This window comes from Crotalus tigris, unplaced genomic scaffold (genome assembly GCF_016545835.1).
Source record: "Crotalus tigris isolate CLP2741 ecotype Arizona unplaced genomic scaffold, ASM1654583v1 scf7180000017666.379230911805:20528666, whole genome shotgun sequence".
In the NCBI taxonomy this organism is placed as follows: Eukaryota; Metazoa; Chordata; class Lepidosauria; order Squamata; family Viperidae; genus Crotalus; species Crotalus tigris.
The window spans coordinates 12,918,590-12,934,357 of NW_024096552.1; the positions used below are offsets into that span (position 1 = coordinate 12,918,590).

The 15,768-nt window shown below is 40.6% G+C and overlaps 1 protein-coding gene across 4 annotated transcripts in view; it reads right to left on the reverse strand.

The window, feature by feature from the left end:
• Positions 1-8,240: 8,240 nt before the first annotated feature.
• The window catches only part of SUGCT (succinyl-CoA:glutarate-CoA transferase), a 389,221-nt gene continuing 381,693 nt past the window's right edge, over positions 8,241-15,768 (reverse strand). For 2 of the 4 annotated variants that reach the window (XM_039336722.1, XM_039336725.1), the window contains one exon: positions 8,241-9,262. In XM_039336722.1, coding sequence (XP_039192656.1) covers positions 9,099-9,262 — 164 coding nt within the window. In that variant the 3' untranslated portion in view covers positions 8,241-9,098. Of the gene's footprint in view, positions 9,263-10,174; positions 10,250-15,768 lie in introns of all 4 variants that reach the window. The other 2 variants (XR_005555979.1, XM_039336724.1) reach the window with 2 other exon arrangements.

A 15,768-nucleotide genomic window follows, 5' to 3' on the forward strand; every position in this document is an offset into this window, starting at 1 on the left:
GATAGAAGCGGCTGAACTGGTTTTGCAAATTTGAGCTACAACTTTCCATCATAGCCTGAGAGAGGGTCGCTTCTAAGCGGTGAACAACTTTGGAGGGGGGTGAAAAAAAAACCCCAAAAAGGAATATCTGCCTTTTTGCGAAGCAAGCTTGCTGCAGCACATTCCCTTCTCCCTCCTGCCTTCCGCCAAGTTGGAGCTTTTTCTTTTTTTTCCCTTTGGAGGCGCAGATTTCCCCCTCCCAGTAAGGTGCATGTGTAGCAGATAAGTCCAACCACTTCCTCGACTCTAACCTTCTTTTCACCACATGGTCTTTGGCCCGCAGCCTCGCTCTGCACGGAGAATGGAGCCCCATCGGAGGCTTCCTGGCTACGGATGGTGCCCAGCAGCTGCACATGGAGAGGCAGAGGGGAGGAGCCTGGCCCCACCTCCTTCCGGGGTGATGGCGCGCGTGCCCACAGGGAAGGCTCTGCGTGCCACCTGTGGCACATGTGCCATAGGTTCGCCATCCCTGTGTTAAACTATGGTAGCTCCTGGTATAATAAAAATCCCCTCATCTGGAATTATGTAGAAGAGAAAATAAAACTATCCTCTCCCATTGTATTTTCCATGCTGCAGGATGTCAAGCCATGAAGACATAATTCCTTCTGATATAAATTTCAGTTTAAAAGTGATGGTAGCACTGATATCAAAGTTTAGTAGATAAATGCTTCATAGCATCACTCAACCACTGTTGCAATGATGTAAAGCAGACATGTCAAACACAAAGCCTGGGGACCGGATGCGGCCCATGAAGTGGTTTCATGTGGCCCGCGAAACCATCCTGGAAACAGTGAGGGAACGGCCCCCACTGCCTTGGCCCTGGCCCGGGCCAGCCGGGAGCCAATGTACAATTTTGTGGTGGCCATCTATGCTGAAGCGCATTTCATCTTAGCTCCACAAGACCATCTGGAAACAGCAAGGAACTAGCCCTTGCCGCATCAGCCCCACCCCCTGGGTGCATGCTGAGGAGGTGTCACCCTTTGTGAGGAATGAAGAAATGCACCATCACCTGGAAGTGGCCAGCAAATGGCCCTTGCCTCTTCACATATCCGGCTTGATGGGCTCTGGGGGAAGGCTTTCGGCAGGCAGCAGGGCGCTCTCCTCACAGCACCAAGAGGCTGAGCCAGGCGGCGCAAATCCAAAAAGAAGCATGATGATGCCCAGCCCCTAGCCTGCCCAGTTTTGGCAGGCAGCAGGGCACTCTCCTCACAGCACTAAGAGCTGAGCCAGGTGGAACAAAACTGATGAGAAGTGCAATGCTGCCTAACCCCCAGCCTGCCCAGTTTCAGCAGGCAGCAAGGTGCAAAGCTGGTGAGCTTCACACAGCTTGGCTCAACCTCTTGGTGCTGTGAGGAGAGCGCCCCGCTGCCTGCCAATTCCGGGCAGGCTGGGGGCTGGGCGGCATTGCGCTTTTCAGATTTGTGCCACCTGGCTCAGCCTCTCGTCGCTGTGAGGAGAGCGCTCCACTGCCTGCCGAAACCGGGCAGGCTGGGGGCTGGGCGGCATTGCACAGGTAACGTTGACTTTCACACTGCTCATGGCATCTCCTCCCCCAGAGCCTACCAAGCCCGTTATGTGAAGTAGGTGAAGGCCATGTGCTGGCCAATTCCAGGCGATGGTGCATTTCTTCATTCCTCATGAAGTGTGACACCTCCCCAGCTGCGTTTCTTGTCTCTTTTTCTCCCTCCCTCTTCTCAAATATTTTCCCACCACTCTGTACTTAGGAAGGAAGAAAGAAAAGAAGGAAAGAAGAAGAGGAGGACATGAGGGAAGTCCTGCCTTAGTCCTGCCCTGCTGTCCTTTTACCATCCCCTTGCCCCCTCCTCCTGGCCTATCCTGGGGGTCTCCCATCCTATTGCTAAGGAAGCTTTGGATACAAAGCTGGATCTCCTCCCATGGAGAGGAAATGGGCCTTCCTTTGACTTTGCCCTCATACCCATCATAAGCACAACTGGCTAAGGAGAGCAAGCATAGCAGCAGCAGCTTTGAGGAGGAAGTAAGTGCAGCTGGGCGCCCCTTGGGGAAGTGGGGCTGGGCTTGGTGCCACAGATGCTCGATGGCCAGGCTGGGCATTTGACCTCTGCTGCCCAGGGCTCCAGGCAGCCTGCACCACCATCTACCACCCCCCGCATGGCCTGAGAGGAACAGTGAGGCTCCTCCAGGGGACCATGCCTTGGCACTTGCCCTGGTCCCATCCCCTTTTGTCAGAGACCCTCAGATCTATCCCATTCCTGCCCAGACCCCCCCCCCACAGGCACCCTTGAGGCGAACGATGTAGAGCTGGCCATGCCCACCCAATAGGTCACACCCACTGTCCACACCCACCCAATAAGCCACACCCACCACCCACCCATCCGCCCCCCCCGAGGGTAACCACAATGCTGATGTGGCCCTCAATGAAATTGAGTTTGACACCCCTGATATAAAGCCTATCCTCATCACTATTATTTTGGCACGACAGTGCTTGGGTGACTCTAGAAAACAAATGTAAATTACTAATAGGGAAATAACCTAAACCTCTCAGTCTCCTCTGAAACCCATTACTACTAGCTGTATATCAGAATCTTATGTAGTTATAATTACTAACACACAAGAGGGGAGAATCAGAATGTTTCAGAATGATCTTCCAGTTGATAAGGAAAACTGCATTCTGTACCTGTTTGTTTAGTAAATTCAGTTGCCCCTATTACTGACAGCTTATGATTTTAATGAATGAATGATAGTGATAGAGACTGTTGAAATAGAATTTTTATAATCAGTAGCCCACCCTGCTGGTGAAAAGAAATGCATTAAAAACCATGCTTGCAACAGTTAGCAGTGGAAGGATGAGGAGTGATTGAAAAGAGGGTTTCTTTATTACCAGTGCACTAATTAATGGAGATTTAGTAATAGCATAGGGATGAAAAAGTTAGAGGCTGGGCTGATTAGTACTTGACTGTACAACATCATTCCTCCAGGAAAGCCCCTCTGAAGACTGTGGGGGTTTTCTTCATCATTTTTCAAAATGCATAGTCACAGTCATCAAACTCTGTTAGAAGACTGGCTGAAGAGTCATCTCTCCCTCTGATCCATGATTATTTCACAATAGCAATGATAGTAATAGCTGCTTAATCCTTTACTTAATATCCTATAAATATTGAAGTTTGTTCCATAAGGATGCAACCTTTCAGAGGATACCCTATTGTCAATCATATGACAATCATATTCACCTTCATAAAAGAAGCTTGTTAATCACCTATTTTTGCATCACAAAGGCCACAATAAAAACTCCTAACTTCTTTATAATGTAACTTTTCCCATGTGGCCATCTGTGAATTAACATAATACCGCTTTTTTGATCTACTTTTTTACAGATAAATTCTTGACCTTTTAATCCCACTGTGATGATCGTAAGAAACTGAATGGAGTCAGCAGCTACCATTTCTAGAACATGAAACACATTTAAGGCTTCTGCTAAACACTTCTGTAAGTGATCAGTATGTTTTGTAAGACTTTTTAGAAGATTTCAAATTGGGTTCTTGGCACAGGCCATTCAAAGAAGTATAACATAGATAAGTAACAAATTTCCTTCTTAAACACTGAAGAGGAATACATGAATAGCCTGAATATGAATGAGGATAAGAACATGAACTCTTGGATGGATGTGGAATATTATAAAATCACCTAAATAACAAAACATTTAAGTTTTAGCTAATTTGAGATCTTCACTTTGGAACTGTAATCCTAGAAAAGTGCTCTGCCATTGTAGATATAGTTATATTCTCTAATCTGAATGAGATCATAAGACAATTTCCTAGTTTATTTCATAAAGTAATACAAATCAAGTTAACTCAGTCTCACAAAACCCAGTGATTTCTAGATTACTGGTTCTTTTAAGTATGTAATTCTTAAGCAATTCATATTAACCTCATAACATCCTTGCCTTTTTCCTTCTTCCAGGAATGAATGAATAAATGGAATAATACTCAGATGAAATTAGCATTTTCCTTGCTTTCTTTAATCTTCTCTTCTGTTATTCATTTTTGTAACATGTAAAACAATCAAATTGATCAGTATAACAGCCATTTTGTAACATGTAAAACAATCAATATATGCCATTTTTGTAACATGTAAAACAATCAAATTGATCAGTATAACAGCTGGTTCAGAAGTAATAGTGAATTAATCTTGTTTATGAAGCTTTGAATTTATCATAAGCAATAACCAACTTTCAGTGTTCCCACTGTTCTTTGAGTAGATGACACAGTCTTGCAAATAAATGTTGAAATAAATGTATTGTAAATTGTTTTGAAACATTAGCAGTAAAAGAACCTTTCAAATATAGAGCATAGCAACTACAGGTGAGCAATTAATAACATATTTATCCAGAATTCATTATGTCAGATCATAGACTTCTCCAGTGTGTGTGTGTGTGTGTGTGTGTGTGATATATGGGGGGGAGGGAAGCTGAGAAATATTTTAAATGCTTTTAGTAATGTTTTGGTCAATTTCTTGAAGTCTTGCACAATGTGGCAACTGAAAAAGTTATGCTCAGTTTCAGTAAATTGAGGGTTTGGAAAATGTGGTTTTTGACATTTGGGACTGAGATAATTAGATTGGGCACATCTTACACAATAATCTGCAATCTGAGAATACATCACTTTTGTGTGCAATACCAATTTTTTAAAATAATGTAATGCTTTCTTTGAGGTTAAGTTTGCAGTGTTATTCTATATCATCTAAGGATTACAGCAGCACTTACATTTTTTTCAAGAGCCAAATTTTTGGTTTTCCTTTGTTAAAATAGAAGTAAACATTTGATATCACAGTATACTTAAAAAGAAAAACTACCGTATATAAAGAGATGCCCTTCTGCTTATTCAATACTACTTAATTAAGACAGATGCCCAATACATCTTATTCTTCTAATTACATTTAAGTACATTCCATGTGGAGTCCTTGACAAGAATCTCATAATAGTGTCTTCTATTAAAATATAGCCAACATTTTGTTCTACAGATTTATTTGGCGGTTTTATGAATCATGACCTGCTTTTTCAAGCTTTGAGTTACATTTATATTTTTTATTTCCCCTCTTCATTCTTACCTCATTTTGCTTCTGCATATGCCAAACCTTCATTACCAAGAGACTTCAACACAGCGACTTCAACATGCAATAGTAATAGTAATAGTAGTAAAGTTGGAAGGGACCTTGGAGGTCATCTAGTCCAACCCCCTGCTCAGGCAGGAAACCCTACACCATTTCAGACAAATGGCTGTCCAGTCTCTTCTTAAAAACTTCCAGTTTTGGAGCATTTACTGCTTCTGGAGGCAGGTTGTTCCACTGATTAATTGCTCTCACTGTCAGGAAATTTCTCCTTAGTTCTAGGTTGCTTGTCTCCTTGATTAGTTTCCACCCGTTGCTTCTTGTCCTGCCTTCAGATGCTTTGGAAAATAGCTTGATTCCCTCTTCTTTATGGCAGCCCCTGAGATATTGGAATACTGCTATCATGTCCCCCCTTGTCCTTCTCTTCGTTAATCTAGACATACCCAATTCTAGCAACCGTTCCTTATATGTTTTAGCCTCCAGTGAATCTGATCTTCAGGTATCTTAATTATATACCGTGTTTCCCTGAAAGTAAGACCTACCCTGAAAATAACCCTAGCTTCATTTTTGGGGGTGGGCCTAATATAAGCCCTGCCCCCAAAATAAGCCCCAGTTTTGGGACAAGGGACACACATAAAAATCAAAATAGGGCAGGGTGCAGGAAGTGGAGTTGCCCCATGCACCCAGCACCCACTTGCCAGATCTCCCATGAATCAACACCTGCCTCTCCTTGCTGGCCCACTTCTTCTGCAGTGTTCCTGGCCTGCATTTCACAGTCAGAGACCTTTTTATTCTCAGCTGCAGAATGAAGCTGCTCCTTCAGCGGCAGAAGTGGGCCGGCTTAGCGAGGCTGTCAGTGCCGCTGCTGCAAGGTAAGTGGAAAAGACAACCACCACTAAGCTTTTACCTTAGAGTTAAATTCCTGGTTTTGCTCAATGGATGCTGATTTGGCTTGCTTGCAAGTTATCAAAGAAAGGAAGTATCACCTCTAGCTTGGAAATGGCAGCTACTATGGAAGATCCCATGCTGTTAGTTTTGAATAGGGAAAAATTAACAAAATTAACAGTAAATTGTTCAAATAATATTCAGAAAATAAATTCCAAACCATTCTTACAGCTTTAATCAAGCTATGATTTGTTTTTGATGAAACTAAATAGAAAGTTCCTGCAATTCAAACAGCCTATATGTATATGTACATCTTTATTTTCAGGAAAAAACTGTGGATATCAGGCTTGCATGCATGTGCTTAATAAATGTACTGAGCCAAATAAAAAAATAAATCAGTAGGCCTGGGAAACTACTGAAAAGATACTTTCAGAAGCCTTGACCTAAGCCAAAGATAGTTTATTTTCAGAGACCTTGAACAAAGCTGACTCTAATTTAAATATTTTTATTCTTGGAAATGAGGAAGAGATGGCCTTCACCGAATGAAATCATTATATCTATTTGTAAATATTATTTTGAAAGAATAAGTTACTGCAATTGCCAGTTAGGGAACAGATGATGTTATCTAAAAGTGACTTCCTAGCACTCTTTCTTTCATTAACCTTGGCTACTCTTCTTGAATTAAAGTTGAATTATATAATTGTACTTCCAACCCTGAAACCTATTTTTGCCCTGCTGATTCTTTCTGGCACTTGCTCCAAATGTTTTTAGCTACAAATATTTCTGCATCAGAATTTCATAATGGATTTAGCATATGGACAAATGATACTGAGACTGCAAAAGCACAAATAAATTATGTATTCGTGCGCGCACACGCACGCACACGTGCGCACACACACACACACACACAAACACAAGAATGGAAAAAACATTAATTGTAAATCTAAAAATATGAGAGGATAATGGAACACAATTTAAACTAACAAAGGAAGCCCCTACCACATAACTTCAAAGACAAGAGCAGTTCCATTTAAACTTAATTATATAATAATATTCTTGCTTTAATTTTTTTCTGTAAAGCAACATATCGTTGCAAAGTTCAAATCTAGCACAGAGGATGTTACTTGTTAAACTAGAAACAAAGTGACAGGCCACTTATGAGCAAGCCTGTTTCTGATCCTTTGAATGAAATATGGTCATTATTTGTTGAATGTCAGTTTGGGTTAGTTTTATTTAGTTTCAGGGGAAAGAGAGCAATAGCTCATTTTAGTACATGCTCACACAAAAAAACCCATGGAATCTTCTTATTCAGGATTTACGTTTGATCTAAATTATATGCCTGCAAGATTGAACAGTAATGCCCTCCTCCCACCCTATGCTTTTGAAGAAATGCCATATTGCTTTGTATACAAAGTGGTTTTGCTTTCATGTATCGCGTGCTGTTAATTATAGTCCAGATTCTACTAGCTTTACTCATGCAATTAGTTGCTCTTGGCATAGAAGCTAGATATTCTAAAATTCATCAATGTATTCCCAAGGAAGGGCACTACTGAAAACGAATGGGAAGACTGTGGGCCTTATTTTGTAACATCAGTATCCATGATGTGCGTATGAGTTATAACTTCTTGCTTTGTAAATACATTTTCTAGTAGTCAGTTGAAAGGCTTTCTTGGATGAAAAATGGAAAATGAACTTTTTTACGCCCATGTTCAGATCAGGCATAGAGAGTCCTGTCCTGTGATTTGAACTCTCTTGGATTTGCAGTTCCTGACTCATTCTGATGACTTTGGAAGCTATGGAAATGAGATTTCCCCAGGCATCCTGATCATAATGAATGAAGAAATTAGTTCTTACCCCAATTACATCATGGCATTTAAACATATTGATTTGGAGCAAAATGAATCAAACTTGATTTAGCTCAATATTTATAAAACTCAGTAATAGTGATCACCCAGAATTTCACCACATATTTTGCTTTGAGTAAATTTCAATATTTAACTTTTATAATCCACAATGGGATGGTTTATTCTTTTCCTTTCCCTAATCTCTAGAATAGAGAAATCTTGGATTTACTTTCTAAAAGTTCATAAAGTTAAAGAATGGTCATCATTTCAGGAAGCATTAGACAAGGGACTAACATTGCTATAACTATGCAAAACCTTCTAAATGTTAAAATAAGATGAATGAGATCTTTTGGCTGTTTTTTATATTTAGGAAGAAAAAAATCAAAGTTTTTTTTCCCATTAATTTTTATTCTTATAATTGGAAAATCATAATCGTAACAAAAGTTAGCTTTTAATTTTCATTTATTTCTTAAGAGAACTTCAAAAAGTATCTCAAATCAACTAAGTCCCAATAACTGCAGACAGGATCAAGTTTCTAGGAAAGTGCTGCTGCTTATATCTGAAAATTCACATACAACAAATTTAGCAAGATATAAGAACTTTCCAGAATAAAATCACTAGCATTATTCATTCATTGTTTAATACAAAGCTGATTAAATATATTCTTGCAAACATAAGGATATGTAGCAAAGTAACTTTTAAGTGCAATGCAGCTGCCATTTGATTGTATTGTAATAGAAATCAAATACTTACAAGGGTAAATCTGGTAACCCAAATTTAAGTTAACTTTGTAAAAACCTCTTTCATTGGGTCTCATGTAAGAAATTAGCAAGCTAATAAGGTTCCTATTTAAGGTGAATAATGAAACTTTGCTCAATATTTGCTCAATATTATGATTATTATGTTAAAATATTTTCAAAATAAATTGTCCTTCAACTATAACATTTAAGTATTACATTTCTTTAAGTGTATTTTAAAAATCATCTGGCATTATTACAATTACAGTAAATTTAAGATTACCTACAATTAAAAGTTCTGGGGAGTGATGAGCCATACTGCGATGGTATCTGAATTTTACAAAAATATTTATTTCCTGATAGTAAACCAAATTTCTTAAAAAGTGTGAAAGTTGATACTTTGTGACATAAAATTCAATCATAGTTCAGTTAATACACTATGCAAAGTAAAGATATCCAACATGATTCATGAAACTTCATCCATATCAGCAATAGAAATCAAATCAATTTACTTGAATTCATACTGAGCTATTACCCCGGCATCAAACAGATCCTGTATAACATCATTCTTATACCCCAATATACTCTTCAGTACATCCAGTGTATGTTGTCCAACCAGAGGTGGTGGTTTAGGATCTGACACTTCAAACTGGCTATACCTTACAGCTGGTCCTGTTGAAAAAAAATATGAAATCTATTATTAATTTTGTGCGCAATATCCTCCAGAACTGCTACGAAAAGTGCTTCTGCTATAAATACAATTATTTAATATAAGAAATAGATAATTAAGATGCAATATCCACCTAAAGGTATTTTTCTATTTTCTGGTTACTTGCAGCCATTTCCAAAACATAGTAGAAATGTAAACAAACTATCAGAACCAAATACATTTATTCAGAGTACCAGAATGTCTAATTTCATTCTTTATATTAGAAGAGATCTTTTACAGAATTTCCTACTTTTAACTGATTTAAAAAACCCCATACTGAAATATATTTAAAAATATATCTAAAACTGAGACAACTTTTCAACAATGTCTATCCCATTGTTGAAAAGTTTTTATTGTCAGGATGTGATTCTTATTTTTTTTTTGGAACTCAAATTCATTGAGTCAACTCTTGTCCTTAAAGCAATCAATTTCCTATGATAGTTGTTCTGCTGCAGGTTCAACCTGCTCAGTTCTTTCAGCCTTATTTATATGCATTAGTATGACTATTAATAGATGTACCAAATCTCCATTGTTATACAATGCACACGTTATAGTTAGAATGAACAGGTTAATTTTACAATATAGGAAAGGCCAAACATTGTGTTACTTATATGTTCATTTGCAATTGAAGACACTTGCTTTAGGTCAAATGAGATGCTTCTCATGCACAGCATCTGCCTGCATGCTTGCATTACATTGTCTCTTCAGTTAAAACTGTTCTAAAATTGAACATTTATCTGTTTAGAGCATAAGCTGCATTCTTTGGTTTCACTAAACTTGCATTTTCTTGCTTGCAGAAAACACACAAAGGACTTGAATCCTGAGATTATGGGGGAGGCAGAGACTGATCTTTTCCAATTGCTCAGGATACTTTCCTTAGTATGATGTCTCTCAGGAACATGGCATGATAAATTCTCTCAATTCTCTTTAGAACAATGGAATTAGAATCTCTATTAATAAGAAGACAAAAAGGGTAAATCACTTAATCTATTGACAAGACAATACCTTGGAAACTAGTTGTGTATTTACTATTTAAAACATGTATTTTTCCCCAAAAGATTAAATTGACTTTCAAACATTATTTTTATTTTTACACCAGTTTTCCTCAAAGAAAAGCCAGCATAAGATGACCAAATTTTTTTTAAAACTATAAGTTCAATAATTCAAAATATATTATCTCACTTTGATATTGACTTAAAAATAGGAATGTGTTCTGCACAATCGCAACTCCTTGATTATTTTCAGGACCCCATAGAAAGCCACAATACAATAATCCAGTTTAGCCCTAGTTTTGGCAATGAAACAGTTTTGATTGCATAGTAGGATTATCTGTTCTAGCAAAGAAGTGGGGGAATTCAACCCTCTAGAGCAGGGGTAGGCAACCTTGGCTCTTTATGACTTGTGGACATCAACTCCCAGAATTCCTGAGCCAGCCATGCTCTAGAGTTTTCTGAATCTTGTAACAATTTCTGACATCATCAAATGTAATCCTTCGTTCTATAAAGATGTGGATGGAAATTTTCTGCAATGGTTCTGTGTTAAAAATCTTTAAAAAGGATGCTGAAAGAATAAAACTAAAGAATTATTCCCCAATGTATGCATGTATTATGACTTATCATGCAAGTTGTTAAGATATATACTCTAGATATTACTTCCTCATCAAGGTCTGAAGGGGGATAAAATGAACAGTTATACTTATAATACCAAATTGTTCCTGTAGCAGTTAACCCCATATCACTTTTTTAAATTTTATTTTGTGACTTTCTCCCGCAATATTTTAGGCACCTAATATACTATATAAAAGTTGCAGGATATATTAAAAGATAAAATATTAAAAATAAAACAGTGGAAGCAAAATTTGTTACATAATGTCAACAAAGGACAAAACAGCTGTTTTGTTTTAAAAAGTCATAATGTCAGACCTGCCCCAATCTGATCCCTTAGGAAAGAAAAGCCTTTGACTCCATTCGATTAAAGCAAAGGGGTTCTTTTTCTAAAAGTGCTTGTTGAACTAAAGTCGAGACAGCACTGAAATTACCGTGCTTGCCAGATACAAAAATAAGGTATAGGTTTGTCCCCAGCCCATTCCTCCCCTGGTGACCAGTCTGTTTCCAGCCAACTGGAACTTGCCAACATATTTTGAGAACTCTGAGATGTTTGGGGGTAATTCTCAGGGTGCCTGGTCATGGGATGCTGATGCAAACAGGATCTGGCTGCTTTGGTCCTTCTCACCTGTCATTCCCCCCCTCCCGGTTTCCTATCATGTACACACAAATCTTTATTGCCTTTTCATCCTTCCCCCTCTTCTTCCCCCTTTCATCCTTCTCCCCCGTTTTCTTTTTATGGCAGGATGCCTGTGAGGCCCGCAAGCCAAGCCATTCTGTCCCCCCCACACACAGAGCCGTTAATCCTGCAAAAGAACAAATGAGAAGGGAGGGAAAGATACAGAAAATTTCTCAATTAGCAAACAGTTCATTGAGGCTTATCTGGGTGTCGGTCATGGAATTCTTTAAGCAGTTTGGGTGCTTTAATATGTTGGGAGTCAACCCATTCAATTTCTGAGGGGGGAAAGTCTTTCCAAGCTACCAAATACTGAGTTTTTCCCCGATGTATGCAAGACTCCAAAATGTCTTTGACATCAAAGTGCTGCTCTCCCTCAGTCATAATGTGGTCAGGAGGTGGTTGCGAATCAGGATGATTTCTGGTTCCAGTAGCCTACAATGGAATACAGGATGTACATGTCTGAGCATTTTTGGCAGCTCAAGTTCTACAGTTATTGGTTAATAATACTCTTGATGGGGAAAGGCCCAACATATTATGGCCCCCCATTTTTTTTTTTTTTTTTGATGGCTGTTTAGACTGTAGGAATTTGTAGAGAGATATACCTTGTCTCCTATCTTAAAATCCTTTGGCTTGATGCACTTTTTATCATTTTTTTTTGTATGCATCCCTAGCTTCATCCAAAGCTTTTCTCACCACTGCTTAGGTGTTCTGTAACTGGGCAACTGGGCAACTGGGCAATCTTTCAACTATGCAGTCCATGGAATGGCCTGAGGTAATTCAGGGATAGCTACAAAGTCTTGCCTTGTGGCCACTTTAAATGGAGTGAATCTGGTGCTACTGTGCACTGAGTTATTGTAGGTGACCTCTGTGAAAGGGAGGAGGTCCATCCAATATAGCATTTGAGGTACTGCTCCAGGATTCCATTGGCTCTCTCACAGCCCATTAATAGCCAGATGATGCAAGGAGCTGAGCCCCTGAGTGGTCCCCAAAGGTTTTAGGAATCCCTGCTATAGCGCCAAAGTGAATTGGACTCCACAATCTGAGATTATTTTTTCTGAAGCACTACACATCTTATAGACATGCTGCATGAATAGTTTAGCCAAAGTGCATGCTGAGATCATTTTTTGACAAGGTAAAACAAATCGGAGAACAAATCAGTTATCACTCAAATTACTATATTTCCCGAGCTTTGGGCAGTTGTACAATAAAGTCTATTGATATCTCTTTCCATAGGGCTTTGGGCTCTGCTACTGGCTGGAGAATTCTGTATATTTTCCTTTGTCACCTCTTGGCAGAGGCACAAAAGGTGCAGCAAGCCACATAGCTCTCTATATTCTTTCTCAGTGACAGCCACCAAAATTGCCACTTGATTAGGTGCAGGGTTTTACGAAGCCGAAGTGCCCCACCACTTTTGAATCATGACTTTTTTGTAGAACCATTTATCGTTGACTTTGTGGGACATATAGTTTAGTTCCCACTCAAGCTAATCCATCTTGCATTGTACATTCTCCGCTGTGCATTTGGAACCATTTGTCCTCCTCCAAAGCTCCTTCAGGGTACCTTTTAAATCATCAACTAGTTGGGTTTTTATTTTGGCTTGTGCAAAAATGGTGGTGGTGACTGGGGCCACCAGTTGCCTGGAGGGGATGACTGATTTAATTACCTCTGGCTTTGAACTATTGTATTGTGGCAGTCTGGATAAAGCATCTGCTAGAAAGTTCCTCTCCTCAGGAAGGTACCATAACATGAAGTTGAATCAGTTAAAGTAGTGGGCCCACTGATCCTGTTTGGGCGATAGTCTCTGGGGTTTTTTCAAAGCTTCTAAATTTTTATGGTCAGTCCATATTTCAGATGGGGTTTTCCCTCCTTCTAGAAAATGCATCCAAGTTAGGAGCACCCAGTGGATCGCATAGGCTTCCTTCTCCCAGAGTGCCCATCTCTGTTCCGTCTTATTTAGCTTTTTAGAAATGTAGGCGCATGGTAGTTGCTTGTTTTCCTGTAGAACACTGTGCCCACTGCAGCATCACTGGCATCAGCGTGAATGATGAAAGGGGTGTTGGGTCTGAGTGTTTCAGCACCGGGTCTGCTGCAAATAAGTGTTTAAGCTGTTCGAATGCAGTCTGGCCTTCCATAGTCATTTAAGCGGCTGGCTGGGTTTGGGTTGCTCCTCCCCTTTTGTCTTTAGCAGGTTGGTGAGGGCAGGGTTATTTGGGCAAACGAGTGGATGAACTGATAGTAAAAGTTCGCAAATCCCAGAAAACTTTATAATTGCAGGGAAGAGTCAACTGCCCACACCTTTTTGGGGTCCATCTCTATCTCCCTAGGGGAGATGGGGTAGATCAGGGGTGTCAAACGGCTGGCCCGTGGGCCAATTGCAAGATGTGGAGGCCACACCCACCCCAGCTCCAGCAATGTGAAAAAAGTCATGATAGATTGTGACACGTTACGTGACGCAGTGAGTTTGACACCTGTGAGGTAGTTAGTCCATTTTACTCTGGTGGAATTCACATTTGGACAGCTTGCCATATAGTTTGGCCCCTCGAAGCTTCTTGAGCACAACTCTTACTAGTTTTTCATGTTCTGCAGCACTTTGTTTATTAACTGCATAAACACAGCAGGTGCTCCTTCCAGTCCAAAAGGGAGGACCCGAAACTGGGAGCATCCTAAAGGGCAATTAAAAGACATTTTCCATGCCTCCCCTGCTTTGATCCTCATTTGGTAGTATGCCTTCCGCAAATCCAAGTTAGTGAAGACCTTTCCTTTGGCCAAATGGACCAGCATGTCTTTCATGAGGGGGATTGGGTAAATATTTTTCTCACACACAGCATCAATGCATAGATGAAGGAACCCATCCTTCTTCTCCCTAATCAGTACCGGTGCAGCCACCATCAGTCTGACAGGTTGGATGAATCCACGCTTCAGAATTTTGTCTATAATTCCAATTCTCTGGGGATAATGGAATACATTTAGGTTTGGGTAGTTTGACCCCTAATAGGATTTCTATGGCACAGTCAGTTGGCCAGTGGGATGTGAGAGCATCTGACTCCTTCTCACTGAAGATGTCCCATAGATCCCAGTATCCTTAGGGATCTGAGGGTCACCCTGGGGTCGACTCCCTTTTCATTTTTGCCTGCTGAAGCTTTGGGGTAGGTTTTTGACAGCCTTTTCCCCTTCCCCTTCACAGCTGGAAAGCCAGATTTTTAGCAGCCCCCTCCAGTTCAAGCCTCCAGTTCACACAGGGGTTCCATTTCTGGAGCCAAGACAGTCCTAACACAAGGGGGCCTTTCGATTCCAGGGGCTACTATGAAGCTCAGGGTCTCCATGTGTGAGCCATCCTCATTTTTATTGGTTCAATAACAATGTCGCTGTCCTCCCCCCCCCCACACTGAGCTATCCAGTTCACAAAAAAACTATGGGCACTTTAAGGTGTTTGAGGCTCAGGCCCAGTATCTTGAGCAGAGAGGGTTGACCAGACATCTGGTACACCCTGAATCCAGTAGGGCTACTAGGCTCTTTTCACCCCAAGGTTTGAACCAGTTCTATGGGAATGGTCACTGTGTTAACTGGGTGATTTACCAAGGATTGATCATTGTAGTCCACCTCACTTTCCATCTGGCTGCCCATTGGATCAATAGGAGTTCTGTCTTTCTCTTTGGGAAAATGGGGTGAACTCTATGACTTCTACTTCCTTCAGGGTGGTTTCATGGGCTCGCTGTTTTGGTTTCACTGCTTTTTGGGCAGGACCCTGAATCGCCTTCTGGGCTAGGTTGCAACTTGGCAGTCAACGGCTCGATGCCCTTCCTTCCCACACCTGAAGCAGTTAGTAGATCTTCAGTGATGGGTCTGCTCATGTGGGGTCTCTTGCTGGCAATGAGGATAGGCACGGTCTCTTGCTGGCAATGGGGTAGGCACGGTTTTGTTGTGACGCATCCAGCCCATAGGCCAGCAGTTTGACACCCCTGAGCTAGATGGTCTTCAAAGTGCTTCCAAAGTGCAGCCATGCAATGGTCAAGGTTTCTCAGCTATGAGGCATCATCTTTGTGCAGGGTGACCATCCATTTAGCTGTGATCCCCTCTAACACCATGGTCACACATCATACCTTAGCACCTTCAGTGGCTATTTCTTGGCCATACTCTTGCATGTATGTCCAAACTTTTTCCAAGAAGAACCCCAATTGCTTGGGGA